The sequence below is a fragment of the Cimex lectularius genome, unplaced genomic scaffold (assembly GCF_000648675.2).
Source record: "Cimex lectularius strain Harlan isolate CLEC.00 unplaced genomic scaffold, Clec_2.1 scaffold131, whole genome shotgun sequence".
Lineage (NCBI taxonomy): Eukaryota > Metazoa > Arthropoda > Insecta > Hemiptera > Cimicidae > Cimex > Cimex lectularius.
In genome coordinates, this window is record NW_019392685.1 from 186,251 (window position 1) to 207,003 (window position 20,753).

Sequence of the window (20,753 nt, forward strand, 5' to 3'; positions counted from 1 at the left end):
GCGGAGGGTTTTTGTTTACAATCCGCCAGCGTGACCTTGCTCACTGGGCTCCGAAGGGGGTGCGCACGTATTTAGGAACGGCGCTAAACAGAATAGTAGCCGGGGGGGCGCACGGCCCGGGGATCGGCCGACTCTGACGTCATTCATCAACCCAAACCAGTCCGGTTGAACAACAACACGAGAGGACCGTTTGACCAATTTTCCTCCGGGCCGACGGATTTATTTTCGCGTTGTGGACAAGGGTTCGAGTTGCCGAACGCAGCCGCCCCAGAATCCGACTCTGACGGCCTCCGACCAGATGGACTCGCTCAGGGAACAGGTGATGATCAACCAGTTCGTGTTGGCCGCCGGATGCGCCAGGGAACAGGCGAAACAGCTACTCCAGGCGGCCCACTGGCAATTCGAGGTGAGACGGATTCCTTTGTTTAACTATAAAACAAAATCACCGGATGATTTACCAAATCCTGATGAAGAAACTCAAAAGAATTCCACCTCCTTACTTCCATCCCAAGTCTCCATCAAAACACTTAAATTTAAAAACAAGGAAAAGTTACAAACCCCAAAAAAACACCCTACACTCATTAAAAAAAACCCTCAAAAAACCATAAAAAATCAAATTAAAAACTTAATCGTTTAATAATTAAAAATTGAAACGTAATAAAAAGTGTTATAATGGGTTTTTCTATTTTCAGACCGCCTTGAGCATATTTTTTCAAGAAGCCGCCTTGCCTTCTTACGCCCAGTCGTCGACTCATTTCGGCCAGGTGAGCCTTTTTTTATCGTTTTATTTATTTTGGCCCGTTTCAATATTATTTTTGTTTTAAAATTTATTATTATTTTTTTCGTCGAGGGTGCGTTGCCCCCCTCCTCGACTCTCCGCGACGTCCTTTGACCCAGACTTCCAACCGGATCGATATCCATGTTTGTTGACAACTTTCCGGCCCCTCGGCGATGGCCCCGGGTAAACAGATAGAGTGGAAAAGCCCCCCCCCCCCAAAAAAAAAGAAAGGGGGAAAAAAGGAAAATCGATTTTCTTAGACCGTATCATTTCCCGGGGTGGTTTTTTTTTTGTCTTGTCGTTTTTCTCTCCGTCTTGGCCCTCGTTGGCCACCCTCCACGGTCGAAGACATGACGTAACTTTTCGACACGGGACGTGACGGGGCGACTTCTCAAAAGGCGAAAAAACGACGACTTTCTCCCCTCAAAAAAAATTTACAAAACATTAAAAAAAAAAAAAAAAGTAAAAAAAAATTTTACATTTCAATATTTATTGTTTTTCCTCAATATTTATCCTACCTGTTCTCGAAATTGTAAACAATGGCCAGGAGCCCCCCCCCCATGGAATTTTTTCGCAATGGAAGCCGTTTGTTATTGTTCGCCCCTCTACGCGCCCTCCGCCCCTCTTAAGCCTTAACACGGGTTAACTTTCTTTTTTTTTCTTTTTTTTTTTTTAAATTTCCTTCCTCTTCCACTTCGATTTATTATTCTATAACTTTAATACAAACACATTCATAAATAAACAAATAAATATAACGCAATCCTGCGCCGATGGGCGTAAGAATTAACCCGAAAAGTCGCAAAGGTCAAATTCGCCGTTTCGATCCATGATCTCGCCCAATGTATTCATCATTCAATCCTTTTTATTTAATATTAATAAAAAAAACCATAAAAGGATTGTTTTTTTTTATTAAACAATACTCTAACTTAATTTTTCTCAAATATGGCGTTTTTTTGTTTACATCAAAATAGAACCATGTTGTCGGAAAGCCTGGTTTCATGATCTCACCCAATAAAATCATAACATACTACTTTTTGTTTTTTTAATAAGAAAACGGATTCAGAATACACATTAACAATAAAATTCCTTTATATAGAACAATTGTCAACTTTATTACTCTAAAACGTGTTTTTTCTTGTCAAAATAGACCCATGTTAAGAAGTCATTTAGAAAGCCAGGTTTCTGATATTGCCCAATGGATTCATACATTATTTGTTTTTTATAAGAAAAAATAAATAGACATTAACAGTAAAATTGAACTATAACCAAGCTTAATTATTTTCAAACAGGGTGTTTTTCATGTTAAAATTGAACCTGCTACCTTAAGAACATGTTAAGTCAATTGAAAACTTAGTTCCATGATCTCGCCTAATGGATTCACAATTTACTACTTTTGTTTTTTTTTTTTTTTAATAAGAAAAAGGCCTGTGAATTTGCAACAAATAAAAGTTTTTTAAATTAAACAACGCTTAATCTAACTGATGCCAAATGTTTTGTTTTTATTGTGAAATATAACAGAGTAACTCACTGAAGTATATTGTATATATATATTGAAGTATAGTGTATTGATCAGCATTGATTGGTCTCACCCAATGGATTCACATATTACTACTTTTTTTAAGAAAAAGGCCTAAAAATTCACATTAACAGTAGAAGTCCTTAGTATTGAACTATACCAAGCTTAATTATTCTCAGACAGGGTGTTTTTCATGTTAAAATAGAACTTATTACCTTAAGAACATGTTAAGACAATTGGGAACTTAGTTCCATGATCTCGCCTAATGGATTCATAATTTACTACTTTTGTTTTTTAATAAGAAAAAGGCCTATAAATTCGCAACAAATAAAACTTATAAACAATGCTTAATCTAACTGATGCGAAATGTTTTGTTTTTATTGCAAAATATAACATAGTAAGTCACTGAAGTATATTGTATATATATTGAAGTACAGTGTATTGATCAGCATTGATTGGTCTCGCCCAATGGATTCATATATTACTACTTTTTTATAAGAAAAAAGGCCTAAAAATTCACAGTAACAGTAGTCCTTTGTAATGAACTACACGCAACTTAATTCTACACTCAAATGTAGTGTTTTTTTGTTGACATCAAAAGCTAGGATTCATGATCTTGCCCAATAGAATAATATACTACTTCTTTATTTGTAATATAAATTCACAATACACATTAACAATAGAAGCCCTTTAAGTGGAACACTTACCAACTTAATTACTCAAAAATATCTTCTTTTTTTTGTCAAAATTGAACCATGTTAAGTCGTCAATTGGAAACCTGGTTTCATGATCTCGCTTAATGGATTTGTAATTTACTAGTTTTTTTTAATGTAAAAAAGGCCTGTAAATACACTAAAAATAATAGTCCTTTTTTATTAAACAACACCAAAATTAATTTCTACCAAATGGTTTCTTTTTATGTAGTAGTAAGTCACTGAGGTGTTTTGTTCTGCGATGATTATGACTTCACTGAATATATTACTACTTTTTAAAAAAAATTAGAAACAGGCCTAAGAATACACATTAACATAATCCTTTATATTCCTTAATATTCACATTAACAGTAAAAGTCATTTGAATTGAACTATACTCAGTTGTACTCAAATTTGGTGTTTTTTTGTTTATATCAAAGTGGAACCACGTTGAGTCAATTGGAAAGCTAGGTTTCATAATCTCGCCCACTCGAATCATAATATAGTACTTTTTTTTAATTAAGAAAAGATTAATTTTTAATTAAGATTCAGTATACATATTAACAATAAAAATCCATTATATTGAACAATTGTCAACTTAATTACTCTAAAATGTGGTGCTTTTTTATGTCAAAATAGACCCATGTTAAGTCCTCGATTAAAAAGCTAGGTTCATGATCTAGCCCAATGGTTCATAATTTAATACTTTTTAAAAAATAAGAAACAGGCCTAAAAATGCACATTAACAATAAAATTCCTTTATGTTGAACAATTGCCAACTTAATTACTCTAAAACGTGTTTTTTCATGTCAAAATAGACCCATGTTAAGAAGTCAATTAAAAAGCCAGGTTCCTGTTTTGGCCTAACGGATTCAAACATTACTTTTTTTTTAATAAGAAAAAGGCCTAAAAATACACATTAACAGTAAAAGTCCTTAGTATCGAACTATACCAAGCTTAATTATTCTCAAACAGGGTGTTTTTCATGTTAAAATAGAACTTGTTAACTTAAGACCATGTTAAGACAATTGGGAACTTAGTTCCATGATCTCGCCTAATTGATTCATAATTTACTACTTTCTTTTTTTTTAATAAGAAAAAGGCCTATAAATACACAAAAAAATATATATTTTTTTAAATTAAACAACCCTTAACCTGATAACCAAGTCAATTGGTAACTTAGTTCCATGATCTCGCCTATTGGATTCATAATTTACTACTTTCTTTTTTTTTTTTAATAAGAAAAAGGCCTATAAATACACACAAAAAAAATATTTTTTAATTAAACAACCCTTAACCTGATAACCAAGTCAATTGGTAACTTAGTTCCATGATCTCGCCTAATGGATTCATAATTTACTACTTTCTTTTTTTCTTCTTTTTTTTTTTTTTATAAGAAAAAGGCCTAATAAATTCACAACAAATAAAAGTTTTTTAAATTAAACAACGCTTAATCTAACTGATACCAAATGTTTTGTTTTTATTCCAAAATATAACAGAGTAAATCACTGAAGTACATTGTATATTTGCTGAAGTGCAGTGATCAGCAATGATTCTGGTCTCACCCAATGGATTCATATATTACTACTTTTTTTTTTAAATAAAAAAAGTCCTACAAATAGTCCTTTATATTAAACTTAATTACAATTGGAAAGCTAGGTTCATGATCTAGCCCAATGGTTCATAATTTAATACTTAAAAAAAAAAGAAACAGGCCTAAAAATGCACATTAACAATAAAATTCCTTTATATTGAACACTTGCCAACCTAATTACTGTAAAATGTGGTGTGGCTTTTATATCAAAATTGCACCATGTTAAGTCAAGGCATTTGGAAAACATAGTTTCATGATCTCGCCTAACGGATTTTTAATTTACTTTTTTTTCTTCTTTTTTTAATATGAAAAAGGCCTGAAAATGCACATTTAGTCCTGTTTTTTTATTAGCTTAATTTCTACCAAATGGTTTGTTTTTATGTGAAAATATAAAATAGTAAGTCACTGAAGTGAATTGACCAGCAATGTTCGGTCTCACCCAATGGATTCATATATTACTATTTTTTGTTAGAAAAAGGCATAAAAATACACATTACAATAAAAGTTATTTACATTGAAAAACACCCAACTTAATTACCTGTTTTTATTACATCAAAATAGGACCGTGTTAAGTCAATTGGAAAGCTAGTTTCACGATCTCGCCGTCATAATTTAATACTTAAAAAAAAGCCTAAAATACACATTAACAATAAAAGTCCTTTTTTTTATTAAACAACACCTAACTTAATTTTTACCAAATGTTTTGTTTTTACGTCAAAATACAGCAAGTGACTGAAGTGTATTGATCAGCCATAATTATGGCCTTGCCCAATGGATTCTTATGTTATTTCTTATTTTGTAAGAAAAAAAGCCTATAAATGCACATTAACAATAAAATTCCTTTATATTGATCCATTGCCAACTTAATTACTCTAAATTTTTTTTAATATATATATCAAAATATTAAGTCATGTCAAAAGCTAGGTTCATGATTTCGCCCAATGGTTTCATAATTTACTACATTTTTTTACAAGAAAAAGGCCTAAAAATACTCATTAACAGTAAAAGTCCTTCGAATTGAACTATACTCAACTTAATTACACTCAATTGTGGTGTTTTTTTGTTTACATCAAAATAGAACCATGTTAAGTCAATTGGAAAGCTAACATTCATGATCTCGCCCAATTGAATCATAATATAATACTTTTTTTTAAAATAAGAAAACCGATTCAGTACACACATTAACAATAAAAGTCCTTTATGTCGAACAATTGTCAATTTAATTACTCTAAAATGTGGTGCTTTTTTTTTATGGAAAATAGACCCATGTTGTCGTCGATTAAAAAGCTAGATTCATGATCTAGCCCAATGGTTCATAATTAAATACTTAAACAAATAAGAGACAGGCCTAAAAATGCACATTGACAATAAAAGTCCTTTATATTGAACAATTGCCAACTTAATTACTCTAAAATGTGATGTGGTTTTTATATCAAAATTGAACCATGTTAAGTCAAGGCAATGAAACTTAGTATCATGATCTTGCCTAATGAATTCATAATTTATTACTTTTTTTGTAAATAAGAAAAAGACCTAAAAATACACTAAACATAAAGTCCTTTTTTTAAATTAAACACCTAACTTAAATATTATCAAATGTTTTGTTTCCATGTCAAAATACAAAAAATACCTTAAAAAATACCCGTTAACATAGTCCTTTATCTGGAACTTATTTAATTCGAAAGCCAGTTTGATGATCTTGCCCAATATTTTATAATTTTTGTACTTTCCCTAAACAGGCCTAAAAATGCACATTAACAATAAAAGTCCTTTATATTGAACAATTGCCAACTTAATTACTCTAAAATGTGATGTGTTTTTTATATCAAAACTGAACCATGTTAAGTCAAGGCAATTAGGAACTTAGTATCATGATCTTGCCCAATGAAATTATAGTTTATTACTTTTTTTTAAATAAGAAAAAGGCCTAAAAATACACTAAACACTCCTTTTTTATTTATTAAACAACACCTAACATAAATATTACCAAATGTTTTGTTTTCATGTCAAAATACAAAAAATACCTTTAAAAATACCCATTAACATCGTCCTTTATCTGTAACTTAATTCAATTCGAAAGCTAGTTTGATGATCTTGCCCACTATTTTATAATTTTTGTACTTAAAAAAAAAATAAATTAAAAAAGGGAAAAAAAGAAAAGAGAAACAGGCCTAGTAATGCACATTAGCAAATCAAGTCCTGTATATTGAATAATTGCCAACTTAATTGTTCTATTTAATTGATAATTCTAAATTGTGGTGTGGTTTTTATGTTAAAATGGAACCTTGTTAAGTTAAGTCAATTTGAAAACCTAGTTTCATGATCTCTCCTCATGGATTCATAATTTACTTTTTAATATGAAAAATGCCTGAAAATGCACATTTAGTCCTGTTTTTTTATTTATTAAACAATACCTAACTTAATTTTTACCAAATGGTTTGTTTTTATGTGAAAATATAAAATAGTAAGTCACTGTGTAGTGTACTGACCAGCAATGATTGGTCTCACCCTTTTCTGTAAGAAAAAGGCATAAAAATACCCATTACAATAAAAGTTCTTTATATTGAACAACAAACCCAACTTAATTACGTGTTTTTATTACATCAAAATAGAACCATGTTAAGTCAAGTCAATTGGAAAGCTAGTTTCACGATCTCGCCCAGTGTAATACTTAAAAAAATTAATAAACCTAAAAATACACATTAACAATAAAAGTCCTTTTTTTATTAATCAACACCTAACTTAATTACTACCAAATGTGTTGTTTTTATATCAAAATATAACGGAGTAAGTCACTGAGGTCTATCAAATGGCTAGGTTCATGATTTTCACCAATAGAATGATAGGCTTCAATAGTCTTTTTTAATTAAAAAATTGCAATTGTTATCAGACTTAAATATAATAAGAATATTAACAGAAAATCTCTGAATCAGATAATCAGATGAGTAAATTAAAATTCACCGTCAAGAAACAGTTGGTTGGCTTTTGAAAAACGAGCTTTTGAACTCGATGGCCACGTTTATGAAGGTGCTCCTTGACTTAAGGTTGTACCAAAGAATTCGCCACATTGAGCGAAGAAAATAAAACTTAAATGGAAGAAAATCAGAGTCTTTGTGAAGAACAGTTAATTTTCATATTATTAGGTATCAAATTTTGTCTAGGCTACCTAATTTTTTGACGTATATAGATTTCAAATGCTAGTGATTTACGCCAGTTCATTTCCGAATTCTGTGCTCATTTCATGAAGGCCAACGTTGACAAAAGATGTGTAATATTTACAGTATTTTTTTTCTCGTCCTATCTTGTTTTTCCAGTTGTATACGGCCTCATTGGTTGTTGATGTTTTTTTCTTTTCATTTTTCCTGTCCTTTATTTTGTTTTATGGCCATTGGGATTTTCATAATGAGTAAATTTTATCGGACAATTCTCAAATGTTGTTTTGACTCAGGTCCATTGAACACTAAAAAATCTCTGAATAATCATACGGACAGCTAAGTTCATTGTGATTAGCTTCTAATATCTTTTCCTTATTTTTATTGTTTTTGAAAAAGTTTAGATCCATTTTATTTTTCTTACATCAAAATGTAACCATGATTAATCAAGTAAGGCAAATTGGAAAGATTTTTTTGTATTATTATTATTTTTCTTTTTTTATATTAACAAGTTTTAAGAATACACATTACCCACAAAACTTCTTTTTATTAAATAACACCCAACTTAATTAATCTTAAATGTTATGCTTTTATGTTAAAATATAACAGTTTAAGTCATAGAAGTCCATTGAAAAGCTAAGTTCCACGAAAAAATAACAATTTTCTGTTTTTCTTAAGATTGAACAACAAATAAAATAATTTATAGTCTTTTTTTATTTGGTCAGTTGCCCTACTTAACTCAACTTAAATCCGATAAAAATGTCTGACAAAATCACCGATTGTGATTTTTGTCACCAATCGATTCCAGAGTTTGACGTACACATTTCATTGTTCAACAGACTGCAGTGACTTAGGCTTCAGTTCTGCAATTTTTAATTCTTGTTTGGCATGAGCTAAAATTAAATTCGATCAATTTCTGTTTGTCGTATAAATAAAAAAATAGCCAAATTAGTTGTCAATAAAATGATCGAGATAATCAATGTTTCGATCGACCTTAGTGACCTGGGGCCAATATTTTCACTAATCTGATAGTTAAAAATCAAAAAACCTTTATAAACTATACAGCGAAACTTTCAAGGTATAAAAATCTCATGTGATCCTGAGGACATCTTTAAAAACACTATAAAATCTGTGTTTTTAACTGATTTTCCTGATAGAATTTATTGAATTAACAGCATTTTTTATTATTAATTTGTATTTTTATATTAAAAAAAGTTTGTAGAGAGGAGGGAATTTGCGACAGGCCTACCTTTATTTTAATTGATTCAGAGGTAATTATTCATTTTTTTCCTAATGATTTGATGAATTTATACTGATTATTATCCTACTGGCGAAATCTCTTTACGAATCTACCCTTTCATTTAGTAAATCTTTAGTTTTTCTAACCAATATATTTGTGCTTATTTATCGGCTTCGAGCGAGATCGGGCCTGTCTGTCGTACTGATCTCGTAACTTTAGGGCTAATAAGTTTCAATATTTAGTTTCTACATTATGCCAATAATTGAAAAAAAAAGTTAATATACTTGGTAAAAGTTAAGGTCCAAAATAGAAACAATCAATAAACGTTTACAGGCAGTTAAGCACTTGTCTACTTCTATTCTCTCAAATTAAAAAAAAAAAAAAAAAAAAAAAAAAAAAAATGCATGTAAAAGTTGTTTTTTTGCATTTTTACTTTTGATTTTTTATATCAGGAATGTTGAAATTTTCTTGCATTTTAAGTTGTAATTTATTCTTATTCATTCTGTGCTAAATTTTATCTTCCGAGTTACTCCAGATTGCTTTCTGATTATATTTAATCTTGAGGTCTTTCATAATTAAAATAAATAACGATAAGAGAACGAATCTAGTCAATATTGGAAGATTTCTGCACGGTGTTGTAAGGGATTTAAAAAAAAATAATAATTTTTTTTTTGATACATTGTGGCTTGCGATTGACGATCGCTTGGCCTCCTTTCCGTCAAGTTTGTCCACCTCGGTCTCGTTCTATTTCCAAATGTGGTTTTACCTCTCGACGAGAATAATCCTGACAGGTCGGTATTGTAGGCCGGCCCGGCGTCCATTGCCAAACTATTCCTTCCTCAATCCTATAAATAAAACTAAGAGGATATTTTCACAGTTCAATTGCACCTTAGGAAGCCCGGCCAAAAATAATAACACTTCTGTAAACAAATTAAAAGATTTATATATACATTTATTTTTTTAAACGAGCGGTAGAAGAATTTGCTACTGTTCAAATATTATCTCTAGTATATTAAATGTATAATATATTTATATATTTTTAGCTTATTTCAGTAAAAAAGAAAGTCTAAGCCCTATAAAACAAGCTAAAAATAGTAATACATTAAAATATGTAAAAGAAAATGGAATAGATCATTTAAAATTTTATAAATAAATAGAAAAATGGTGAAAATAAATTAAAAACAAAACTATAGAAGGTCGTAAAGACATTTTTTATCTTTTGTGCGAACCCCCCATCACCCAAATGTACAATTATCTTTGCAAACAAATTAAATAATCTCTTTTGTTTTTAAGAGCTCGGCGAAAACCAAACAAGTCTTTTATTACAACTGCAAAGTTTTTTTTTCCTCAAAAATTATTTTTGTGGCCTTTGCTATCGTTCGTCCCCTGATTCATTTTGCCGTTTTGTTAAAATATGTTCCTTCATATCAACACTTATCATTAATTCAATTAATTATTCTATTTATCTAAGGTCTCGGTTTAAAAAGTTAGTGTCGCAAGTGGAATTCGAAGCCACGTCCTTTGGCTCGACAAACTGCTGTTCTGACCACTTGAGCTAACGTGGCATTAATTCTAGACGTTTGATATTTCTCAATCACTGTTTCAGCGTATTAGGTGTTATTAAGGCTTGGGGTCAAAATGGTACTTAAATATTCTTACAGTACAGGTCATAGTCAAAATTGCGTCCCAGGGCTTGGGGGAGTTAGATTTTTAAACGAGTTCCACTTGATTGTATACGACTCATACAGCTCTGTTCAGAGCGAATGTGAATATTTAATTTATTTAATAAGTTTCTAAGCCTGTTTCTGGATACCATGCATAGACTTGATTCGTAGACCCCACGACCGTGGGTTCCATTCCCATCGTTGCTTCTGGACTTTTCCGATATTGAGGATTTTCGGGAAGGGTTCGAGATGAAAGGTGTTGGACTAAAGATAACGTCCAGGGTTTTATAGAGGCGTCTGTTTCAACTTCCTTTCAAGGCCTGTGTTGGATACGAAAAAGGAAGTTTGACCAACGGTCCCAAAGATTTTGAACCGGTGTGGCTGGTTTCTTAGGAAGTTGGAACTCTTCGTAGTTTCAATTCTAAATTAATAAATTACAAAATGATGACCAAGAATTTCCCTCCTAACGTTAAATATTGCAGCTGGTGCCTTTTTTCCTTGAATCATTGAATGAAATGTAGCATTATCTGATACAACGCTTTTTTTATACTGTCCCCTACGATTTTAAATCGCTTAAGATATTTTTATACCATGTCCTGACAGAATCAGTGTCATTTTTTAAGAATGCATTATTTCTATGTCAAATAGATCAAAATCTCTGTGTGTGTTTTTCTGTGTGAACCTGTTTAATTTTTTTTTTGCTTTAATTTATTTATCTGGCGTTCTTTACACATTGCGGTTTTTTTATTTATAAGCTTCTTCCACCTGACTTTGCCATTAATTCTACTGTAAACTACATTCAGAGTGATTGAAGTTAGTTAATTGATCAAAACCAACCATCATCGGCTAATTGCAAGGGGTTTTCTACCAGGATGACCGTCGTCTCCACGCGTCTTAGCAGACTTATCAGAAATTATTGGAGCTCAGTTGGAAAACCCCTATCCACTGTATTATTGAGCGTATTCTCTCGGCATTCTTCCTTCAGATTTTCACCTTCCAGAGGAGAAATCACATCGCTTCAAAACCTGAGAACTGGATGGAAGATGCTGATAGTGGAACAAAATGATTCATTGATGATTAAATTTGTTTGAAGGGGGGGGGGGACTGTAGTGTGTGTTCAGCGTGTCAGCCCTCAGTTCGTAGACCGTGGTCGTGGGTTCAATTCACACCATCGACCTGGTATTTTTTTCACACATCCCTTTCTCCAAAAATGCAATGTTACTTATTCTATGGCTATTATTGGGAAATAAGGCCAATGAAAAAAATAAAAATTGAAATTTTTTATTTTATTTTTATTATTCGTATCCAAACTCTACGCAGTGGTTCTATTAGTGGGCACTCATATATTAGGTGTTTAATGCTTTGTTCTACTGGGAAATTAGGCAGGCATGAGCATGATGAAGATTCTCTTAGGTGAAAGCGGAAAAAATAGCTGTTGTTTGGGCCGTGTTCGGTTAAGATGTGGGTTAGTGGTGCGGATAGTTGGATGTGTGGCTGGAATCTATCGGCAACTTGGGAAAGAAATTTCTTGTCTGCCTTCCATTATTTGTACAGCATTTTCCCATTTTTCCAGACTCTCTTCGAAAAGTTTATTTATAATTGATGACTTTGGAAGTTCGGTGTATGCCAAATTCAAACTCTCGTCAGTAGATGCTAATTTGGTCAGTCTGTCAGCTTCTTCATTTCCCTCTATTCCGCAATGAGCCTTTACCCAGCCTAGTTGTACATTAACATTCTGTTTGACTAGAGTTTGAATAATTTTCCTTATTTGCTCAGGCAAAAAGCCATGATTATTATAATTAATAATTAATTGTAAGGATGTACTCGCTTCGGCGGTACATATACTAAAATTGGAACGATACAGAGAAAAAATTGTTTACAAGTACCTGAAATTTTCATTGAATTTACTATTTTATTTAGCTCAACTCTGCACATTTATGAACATACACACAAGGCAGATTTGAAATAATAAAATAAATATAAATAAGGACAAAAAAAAATATTCTGCGTAGATTGTTGTGAAAGGTAGAGGGTTGGGAAGGGCAGGGGCAAAAGTAGGACATTTCCAATGAGACAGAAATATTATGGCTGAATCCAGAAAAACGATTGTGTTGCAATTTTGGAAAAGTTTTGAGAAAGAGGCCAGATTTTGAACAGAAGGGGGAGAAAAGAATGGTTCACTGATGATGAGGAAGGGTGTGGTAGGCGTCCGTTACTACTGATGTATCTCCTATACATTGGATACAACCTAGTAATGTCATGAGTGTCCAGCTACAGCTCATAAACTGAAAAAAAAAAAAAAAAAAAAAAAAAAAGACAACTCGTCATTGGGCCAAGCCTGAACGAGATAACTCGTCACGAGTCCCATAAAGGTTAAAGGGGGTCAGGAAAGAAAGAAAGCTTTTTTTTTATATTTTACATTTTATTCCAGACATTTCGTCTTCCTTCATAAAATAGCCATCTTCATAGGATATATATTTTATTATTGTGCACACACTTTTTTGAAAAATTTTTTTTTTCATGAAATTTTAGATTTTCTTTTGTATCTAATATTATACAGGAGTTAGAAATATTCTTTGATTAACTTTGTCTTTTTTGTTCTTTCAGATATGCACACCTTGCAACACACCAGCGACACCTCCTAATTTCCCCGATGCTTTAATGGCGTTTTCTAGGATGTCGACATCCGACAAAACAGCCCATACAGGTAATAATAATAAATTCACAAATCGAACCTTTTACGATTAGATAGTTTTATTTTTATTGATATTTTTATGTGTCATTTTCAGTGTACTCGACATCACCAAAGCAAACAATGCAAGTCCAGGGTGGTGTCGTAGTCCAATCCGGCCAAATGAACGGGCTGCAGCCTCAGAATACACTCGGCATCAACAGATAAGTAACGCCTCGATAGCTGTGATCCTCCCTTGTTAAAATTATACCACGAAAAATAAAGAGCTGTCCCCGCCCAGGCCCTTTTCAGACCTTTTTAGACAAAAAATATTTAAAAAAAAAAAAAAAAAATCAAGTGCACTAATTTAAAATTGATTACGAGGAACAGAGAAGAGAGTTGTGGGCCAAATCATTATCCAAAGATCGACCTACTTAAAAATCCAACGCTTCGATGTTCCCAATGTGCGAATGACGACATGGTTGAGGATTTAAAAAAAAACAAAAAAGAAAAAAAAAGGACTCTTTGTGAACATTTGACAATAATAGTGGTAGTCAGTTAGCGTGTAAATAAATGTAAAATTTTTGTCAGTGTGTGAGTGCATTCTTAATTGTTGTCGCTTCAGAACAAGCACTGAGCATGATGAAAAGGTTGTAAACTATAACCGATTTATGACTGTTATTTTTTTATTTAGTCTATTTTAATGTTTACTATTAAGGAATAGTATTGTTTTTATTTTAGGGTGCTTAACTGTTAATAAGAAAAAATAAAAAAAAAGCGAAATTGTGTAAATAAAAAAGAAAAATTCTCACTGAAAACCATTTTTTTTAAAGGATGTGGTTTAAAAAAAAATCCCTTCTTTAAGTAAACCTTTCATATTATTGTCTTTTGTACCAACTTTTTAAAAGTTTTATTTCATAATGCATCGACAGTGGTTTTTTATTTGTCAAAAAATATTTCTGGCGACAGTTGCAATCTTTCTTTATTTATTTACTTTTTCTGTTGTTATTCATTTGAGTCTTCTTACCTCAGATGTAATTTCATCGTATTTCACCGAAGACTCGGCGCATGGTTGGTTCTTAAATTTTCATTTCATAGAGAAAGAAAAAAAAATTCTCTGACAACCAGATTTTGAATCTTACATCCTTTCTTTTTTAACCCAGGGTGTCGAATCTTATATACATCTTAAAAACTATCAATGAAATTAGACAAACTGTTAAGAAAGGTTTAATTTTTAGATAAAAACTAATAAAGTTTGGGGTTTACCACCTCAAAAAAAAAAAAAAGTTAACAAAACCAGTGGGCTCCCCGATGTACAGTATGTATATAATTACCAAAAAAAATTTTTTTTGATTCGATCAAAATTCTTACTTCAACTAATGTGATAATGCTTATCCAAATAAATGAAAATAATGATGATCTAATTTAATTACCACCCTTTTTTCAATTCCCCCAAGATTTCATTCGACCGAAGAAACAGACGGATTTGACAAATTGGACCAAGCGAGAGAATAAATGGGAGAAAATTTTTTAAAAAAATATTCAGGCTTGCTAGAAGGAGATTACGAGTAAGTGCAAAGTTTGAAAATAATTTTACCGTCTGTTTCAGACAGTTTTTGTTATTTTATTGAAAAATCATAGACCCCCTGGCATGCACGTCTAATAATATGAATGTAAGTAAACATTCGTTGCATTAATTTATTCCTCGTGCTAAATAAAGTATATTGTGAATGCATCAATGCGTATCAAAGATCATGTTTCAACACTAGCAGGAAGTGAGTACCAGGACGGAGTCTCACCTCAGGTAAATTAGATTTAACACATATAAATATCGACCTTTGTAAAAATGTAATAAATTACTCAGAGTTCATCTAATTTATCTTGTTCCGTTTATTTGCCTTTTATATGGACTGAAGTTAAATTATAATCATTTTGTAGCTAAAACTAGGCAAAAGGGGTGTCGGTAGCCGCAACAAGGTGTTGACATGGCGCTCATCACTGAAAGATAAAGCCTAATCCAGTGGCTGTGAAGTTCAACCCAACTTAATGTTTTTTTTCTTTTTCTTTAAAAAACTAGCACCCCAAGGGTTGACACCCTCGTAAAAAAATAAAAAACTGGATAGTAGTAAATAATAAAAAGCAGTACATTTTAAGCTGGCATGTTCATTAAAATAAATCCTATTTTATTTTTATGGTGTGTAATTTTTTGTTTTGGTTACAGATTTAAATAATTCAGTTATTTTAAATAACTTTTATTTATCAATTAAACAAATTTATTAAGTTTTATTTATTTATCTTTCCTTTTTTCTTTATTTCCTTCTTGTTCAATGAGAAATAAAATATTTGTTAACAGGTGTGTAACCTCTTCGAATGACAAGCTTTTACAATCTAGTCAATTATAAAATCAATATGGTTTGTCGCATTTATTTTTTACACACACAAAAATTTTTTTTTTACTTTTGGAAAAAACATTAAAATATAAGCCGTGAAATAAAATTAATTATGTGTTAATTATTTATCTGTCAGATTTCTGATAAGGGTAACACTAGGATAACCTTCTGTCAACGAAGAGTCGACAGTACACCCAAAAGACTAGCGTTTTTCCTTTCAAAACGAATTTTTTATCAGTTTAAAATACAAATTATTGCTTTAAAAAGGTCGTGAATTGTCAGCGTTGATACCAGCGAAGAGCTTTTTAAGTGAAAAATGCCTCAGGCGGATCCAGTCGTGAACTTCCAGGTGTGTGAGATGTCGAATTTCATCTTCAACAATAAAATGATACAATTATTTAAATAAAAAAAAGTTTATTATTGTTTAGGGTTGTTGTTTTAAACTTAATAGACGTATGGGAGCTTGTTGAATTGTATTCGAGACCGTATGTGTTCTCAACAAACCTTATCGATATTGATAAAAGACAATCATGAAAACGATCATGATGATATGATTATATTCGAGACCGTACGTGTTCTCAACAAACCTTATCGATATTGATAAAGACAATTATGAAAACGATCATGATAATCTGATTAGTTTTTGTAAAAAGAAAAACTTTGTTTTTTCAGCTTTGTACAGCGTTGTATGACAATATAGCCGACAGTCCTGATGAGCTGTCGTTCAAGGCCGACGACATACTCATAGTCATCGAGCAAGACACGCACGGCCATGATGGATGGTGGGTCTGCATGCACAAGGGCCGGCAGGGCATTTGCCCGAAAAACCGTCTGCGCCTCTTGTCCGATGCGGAGCAGTCGTTGCACCGTGATCTCAAGGTGAAAAGCTGGCACCGGGCGCAGAAAGCCGGTGAGCAGGGTTATGTTTACGACATGCCACAGCCGACTGTCTTACAACAGGAGCAGTACGATGTTCCCCCTAGTCAGCCGATCCCTGCTCAACCTTGTAATTAAATACATTTTTTAATTAATTATTTTCTATAGTAGAATAATCGTTTTGTTTGTTAAGTAACTGAGGAGAGTTATGATGTTCCAAAGCCGGTTGTGGGCACAGGCAGTTTGACACCGAGCTCTTCAATTAGCTCTTTAACAACGGATTCAAACAGGTCATCGCTCATTCAACAGGATTATGATGTGCCACGTCCGAGCCGCACGGTCGTACCACAGATTGTTTATGATGTTCCAAGAGGCGTCGAGATGGGCTTCGACATGACATCAGCGTTGGAATGGCTCGGCAGGTTGGAGAGCGACATAACAGGTTCGATTTCTCGCATCCTTGCCCTCACAACTGTCGGATGGAGGACGAGGGCCAAACTGGAGCCTAGGCTCATTGAAATAAAAAGCTATGTATCAAAATTAAACTCTTCGCTCCACGACTTGACCATCTTTTCTCGTTCTGTTCTCGCCAAACATCAAGAATCAGGTAAAAATAAAGTCAAATCTCGTAATTTGGTTATATTCAATTATTTTTGTATGGCTATCACTGTTTTTAGAGTCATATACGTTTCTACATTTCATCATCTTCACTGGGGTTGTATCTTACATAAGGAAATTTGTCAATTTTTTTTTGCTGTTAATCAGACACCAACAAAGAATTGGTTTCGAAAACTTGGAGGGTGTCGAAACAGAAGCAGATAGCCCCAATAAATAATAAAAAAATATGTTGCGTTATTTTTTTTTTTTTTGGGGGGGGTTGTAAATTGTGAACAGGACTCAGTTAGGGCATAAATTTTGAATCGCATTAACCATTTGGGCTTTTGTGCTCCTACATCGAAGGGCCATTGCCAATAGGACAAGCTGCGTAATGGAAGCTCCTAGGAATTACGAGGTGTTTCACAGGTAGCCAGGGGTCATGACCAACACACCTAAGAAAGCCGTTGACTGTCAGGTGTCAAGAAATGATTTTTTCTTCCCTCTGGCCTTGTTTAGGAACCAATATAAAAGGAAAGGGTCAGAATTAATCAAATGTTAAATGTCCTTACCTCTCTGAAGATGGCAAGAAGCCGTAAGAACAATGATAAGTAAACCAAAATGATTGAAAACTAGGTCCCCCCACATAACTCAAGAAGGAATTTTACTTTACAAATCAATTTTTTTTTAAAAATATTTTAATTTGACAGGACTTGGAACGAAGTTGGGCCCATTGGTAATTGCTTTGTCAAAAGCAGAACTTCAGATACAAGAGAGCACTAAGCAGCTTGAATCTGTCGGATGGAACGTTAACGCCCTTGCGGTCGAAGAGCAAGAAACGCGCAATCCAGACATGCTCGACAATCTTGTCCAGTGCGTTGCATCTCTCATCGACGACATACGAGCGATCGCCTCTTTCATCCAGGGCAACTCGACCTTGCTTTTCAAAAGAAATACACCAACATGCCAGCCGACATCTCCAGAAGACGTCCAGTACATGAACACCATGCCGCATCAGGACGATCCCCTACCCTTGAAAGAATCCGATGAGGTCGAGACAAAAGAAGAAAATCACATTTTATCAACAGAAGATAAAAAAGTAATTTTAATTCCCAATTTTTAATATTGAAGTAATACGGTTGAAATTATAGGTTGTGGAGTTGTACACGGGTTTTTATTGGACGCAGGCGAACCGCCTGGCTCAGGCTATAGATGAATTTTTAACAACTGTGACACAGAATCAACCGCCGAAGGTGTTCCTGGCACAGTGCAAGGCTGTTGTCATGGAAGCTTCGCACCTACTTCTGCTCGGCGAGTCGATCGAACGTTCCCTGGAGAGCTCAGAACTGAAGGACGAGGCAAACACCTGCAACCGGTTCATGAGTGAGTTCCTTTCGGGGCTTGTTAACAAGACCAAGTCAGCCGCGGTTCAGTTCCCGAGCGTCAAAGCCGTACAGAAAATGGTCGACGCTGTCGTCGAACTGTCACGTCTGCCCGACCGGTTCAAGCACTCACTCGCATCTGCCGCTCGGCTCGCTTCCACATAACGTGAGTACTCTGAAGGTGAATTGTTGGGTAACACGAGTAAGATGACTCTTCTTTAGTATTTCAACATAATATAATTTGTTGTTTATTCTAGATGTTAAGTGTCTTTACTCTGTTTTTAGTTGATGACAAGTTATCACTGAATCTTTTCAAGTTCTGACCTCCCCGTCTCCATCAGATGAGATTGTTCAGTTCATCCTGGACCTTTCGGACAATGTTTCCTACTCTGTCACTATTGTGAGCCTTGTACATTTTTATATTTTCGTTATTTTATTTTTAAAATTTTTTATAATTGTCTTTTTAACATCAGTAGTTTAATTTTAGGGATTTTTCAAATCTACAAATTTGTTTATATAATATTATATAGATTTTTTAAAATTTCTTTTTGTTTACAAATTTATTTATTTATTATTATAACTGTAATAATTGTTATCATAACATATGTATAATTTATTTTAATTTGTAAAATTTTTATAAAAAATATAAACGTATATTATATATTGCAAAATATCGGGGTATGTCAATAAAAAATAACATTTTTTTTCAATTTTCCAAATACCTCGTGTTTTTTATTGTCCTTTTTTCAAAAATTTGTAGTTGTCAGGAGTATTTTAGGAAAAACAGCTTTTTCATTTTTTCGCCGACGTTTCGACCTTTATTCGGGTCATCTTCAGGGCCTGGGTGAATTGTAAAACATTATTGGGATTGGCAAAAATACAATACAGATATAAACATACGAAATACTAGGTTCAAAATTTATATTTATAAAAAAATACGTGCTTTTCTAAAATCTTTTTAGGCTTTACATTTGTTTACTGGTTATCAATTAAATAAGTGCCAGTAGAAGTAGAAAATGTTTTATTAAATTAATTGTATATTACATCGAGCTTTGTAAACCTTATAAATGTTAATAGTTACATTTTTACTATTTACAGGGCTTTCCATTCCAAAAAAAACAATTTTTAAAAGACCGTTGGCACTTCGTTTTACATGGTTAATTATAAATTGTTATTAAATAATTTAATTAATTATACAAAATGTACGAGCACTACCATTTTTTATATTTTTTTGGAGGCCTGCCTTAGGGGAAAAAAACCGATAGTACACCAGAAATGACACGTAGAAAATTTGAATGATTTTAAAAATTTGTCTCCTCTTCTGAATTCATAGGAAAAACATAGATTATCGGGACTTATACTGACATTGTTTGATTACACGTCTAAATCTAAACTGGTTGTATAAATATATTACAATATCGGTACTTAATCAATAAGAAAAACCTCGATTATAGGCACTTACACCTGTATTGTTCGATAATCTATGCTTACGTCGGCTATATTGATACGAAAAACATCGATTATCGGGACTTATGCTGTCATTGTTCGATAATCTATGCTTACGTCACTATATGATACGAAAACGTCGATTATCGCGACTTATGCTGATATTGTTCGATAATCTATGCTTACGTCAAGTATTGATGCGAAAAACATCGATTATCGGGACTTATGCTGATATTGTTCGATAATCTATGCTTACGTCACTATATTGATGCGAAAAACATCGATTATCGGGAATTATGCTGATTTTGTTCGATAATCTATGCTTACGTCACTATATTGATGCGAAAAACATCGATTATCGGGACTTATGCTGATATTGTTCGATAATCTATGCTTACGTCACTATATTGATGCGAAAAACATCGATTATCGGGACTTATACTGATATTGTTCGATAATCTATGCTTACGTCACTATATTGATACGAAAAACATCGATTATCGGGAATTATGCTGATTTTGTTCGATAATCTATGCTTACGTCAAGTATTGATGCGAAAAACATCGATTATCGGGACTTATGCTGATATTGTTCGATAATCTATGCTTACGTCACTATATTGATACGAAAAACATCGATTATCGGGAATTATGCTGATTTTGTTCGATAATCTATGCTTACGTAAAGTATTGATGCGAAAAACATCGATTATCGGGACTTATGCTGATATTGTTCGATAATCTATGCTTACGTCAAGT

The 20,753-nt window shown here is 32.8% G+C and overlaps 2 protein-coding genes across 3 annotated transcripts; both read left to right on the forward strand.

The window, feature by feature from the left end:
- The first annotated feature begins 95 nt into the window (after positions 1 to 95).
- Positions 96 to 14,726, forward strand: LOC106663113 (UBA-like domain-containing protein 2-A). The gene is made up of 4 exons (XM_014387692.2): positions 96 to 406; positions 693 to 764; positions 13,244 to 13,343; positions 13,426 to 14,726. Exons 1-4 carry the CDS (start codon positions 299 to 301, stop codon positions 13,533 to 13,535), a joined length of 390 nt encoding a protein of 129 aa, XP_014243178.1. The 5' UTR covers positions 96 to 298; the 3' UTR covers positions 13,536 to 14,726.
- Positions 14,727 to 15,839: 1,113 nt separating this feature from the next.
- Positions 15,840 to 19,229, forward strand: LOC106663109 (breast cancer anti-estrogen resistance protein 1). 2 transcript variants are annotated; one of them, XM_014387689.2, is made up of 6 exons: positions 15,840 to 16,046; positions 16,370 to 16,703; positions 16,767 to 17,180; positions 17,878 to 18,266; positions 18,319 to 18,730; positions 18,835 to 19,052. In XM_014387689.2, exons 1-5 carry the CDS (start codon positions 16,014 to 16,016, stop codon positions 18,712 to 18,714), a joined length of 1,566 nt encoding a protein of 521 aa, XP_014243175.1. In that variant the 5' UTR covers positions 15,840 to 16,013; the 3' UTR covers positions 18,715 to 18,730; positions 18,835 to 19,052. The 2 variants fall into 2 exon arrangements, with proteins under 2 accessions (XP_014243175.1, XP_014243174.1); XM_014387688.2 differs by having other exon boundaries at positions 15,841 to 16,046; positions 18,319 to 18,715; positions 18,835 to 19,229.
- Positions 19,230 to 20,753: the final 1,524 nt, after the last annotated feature.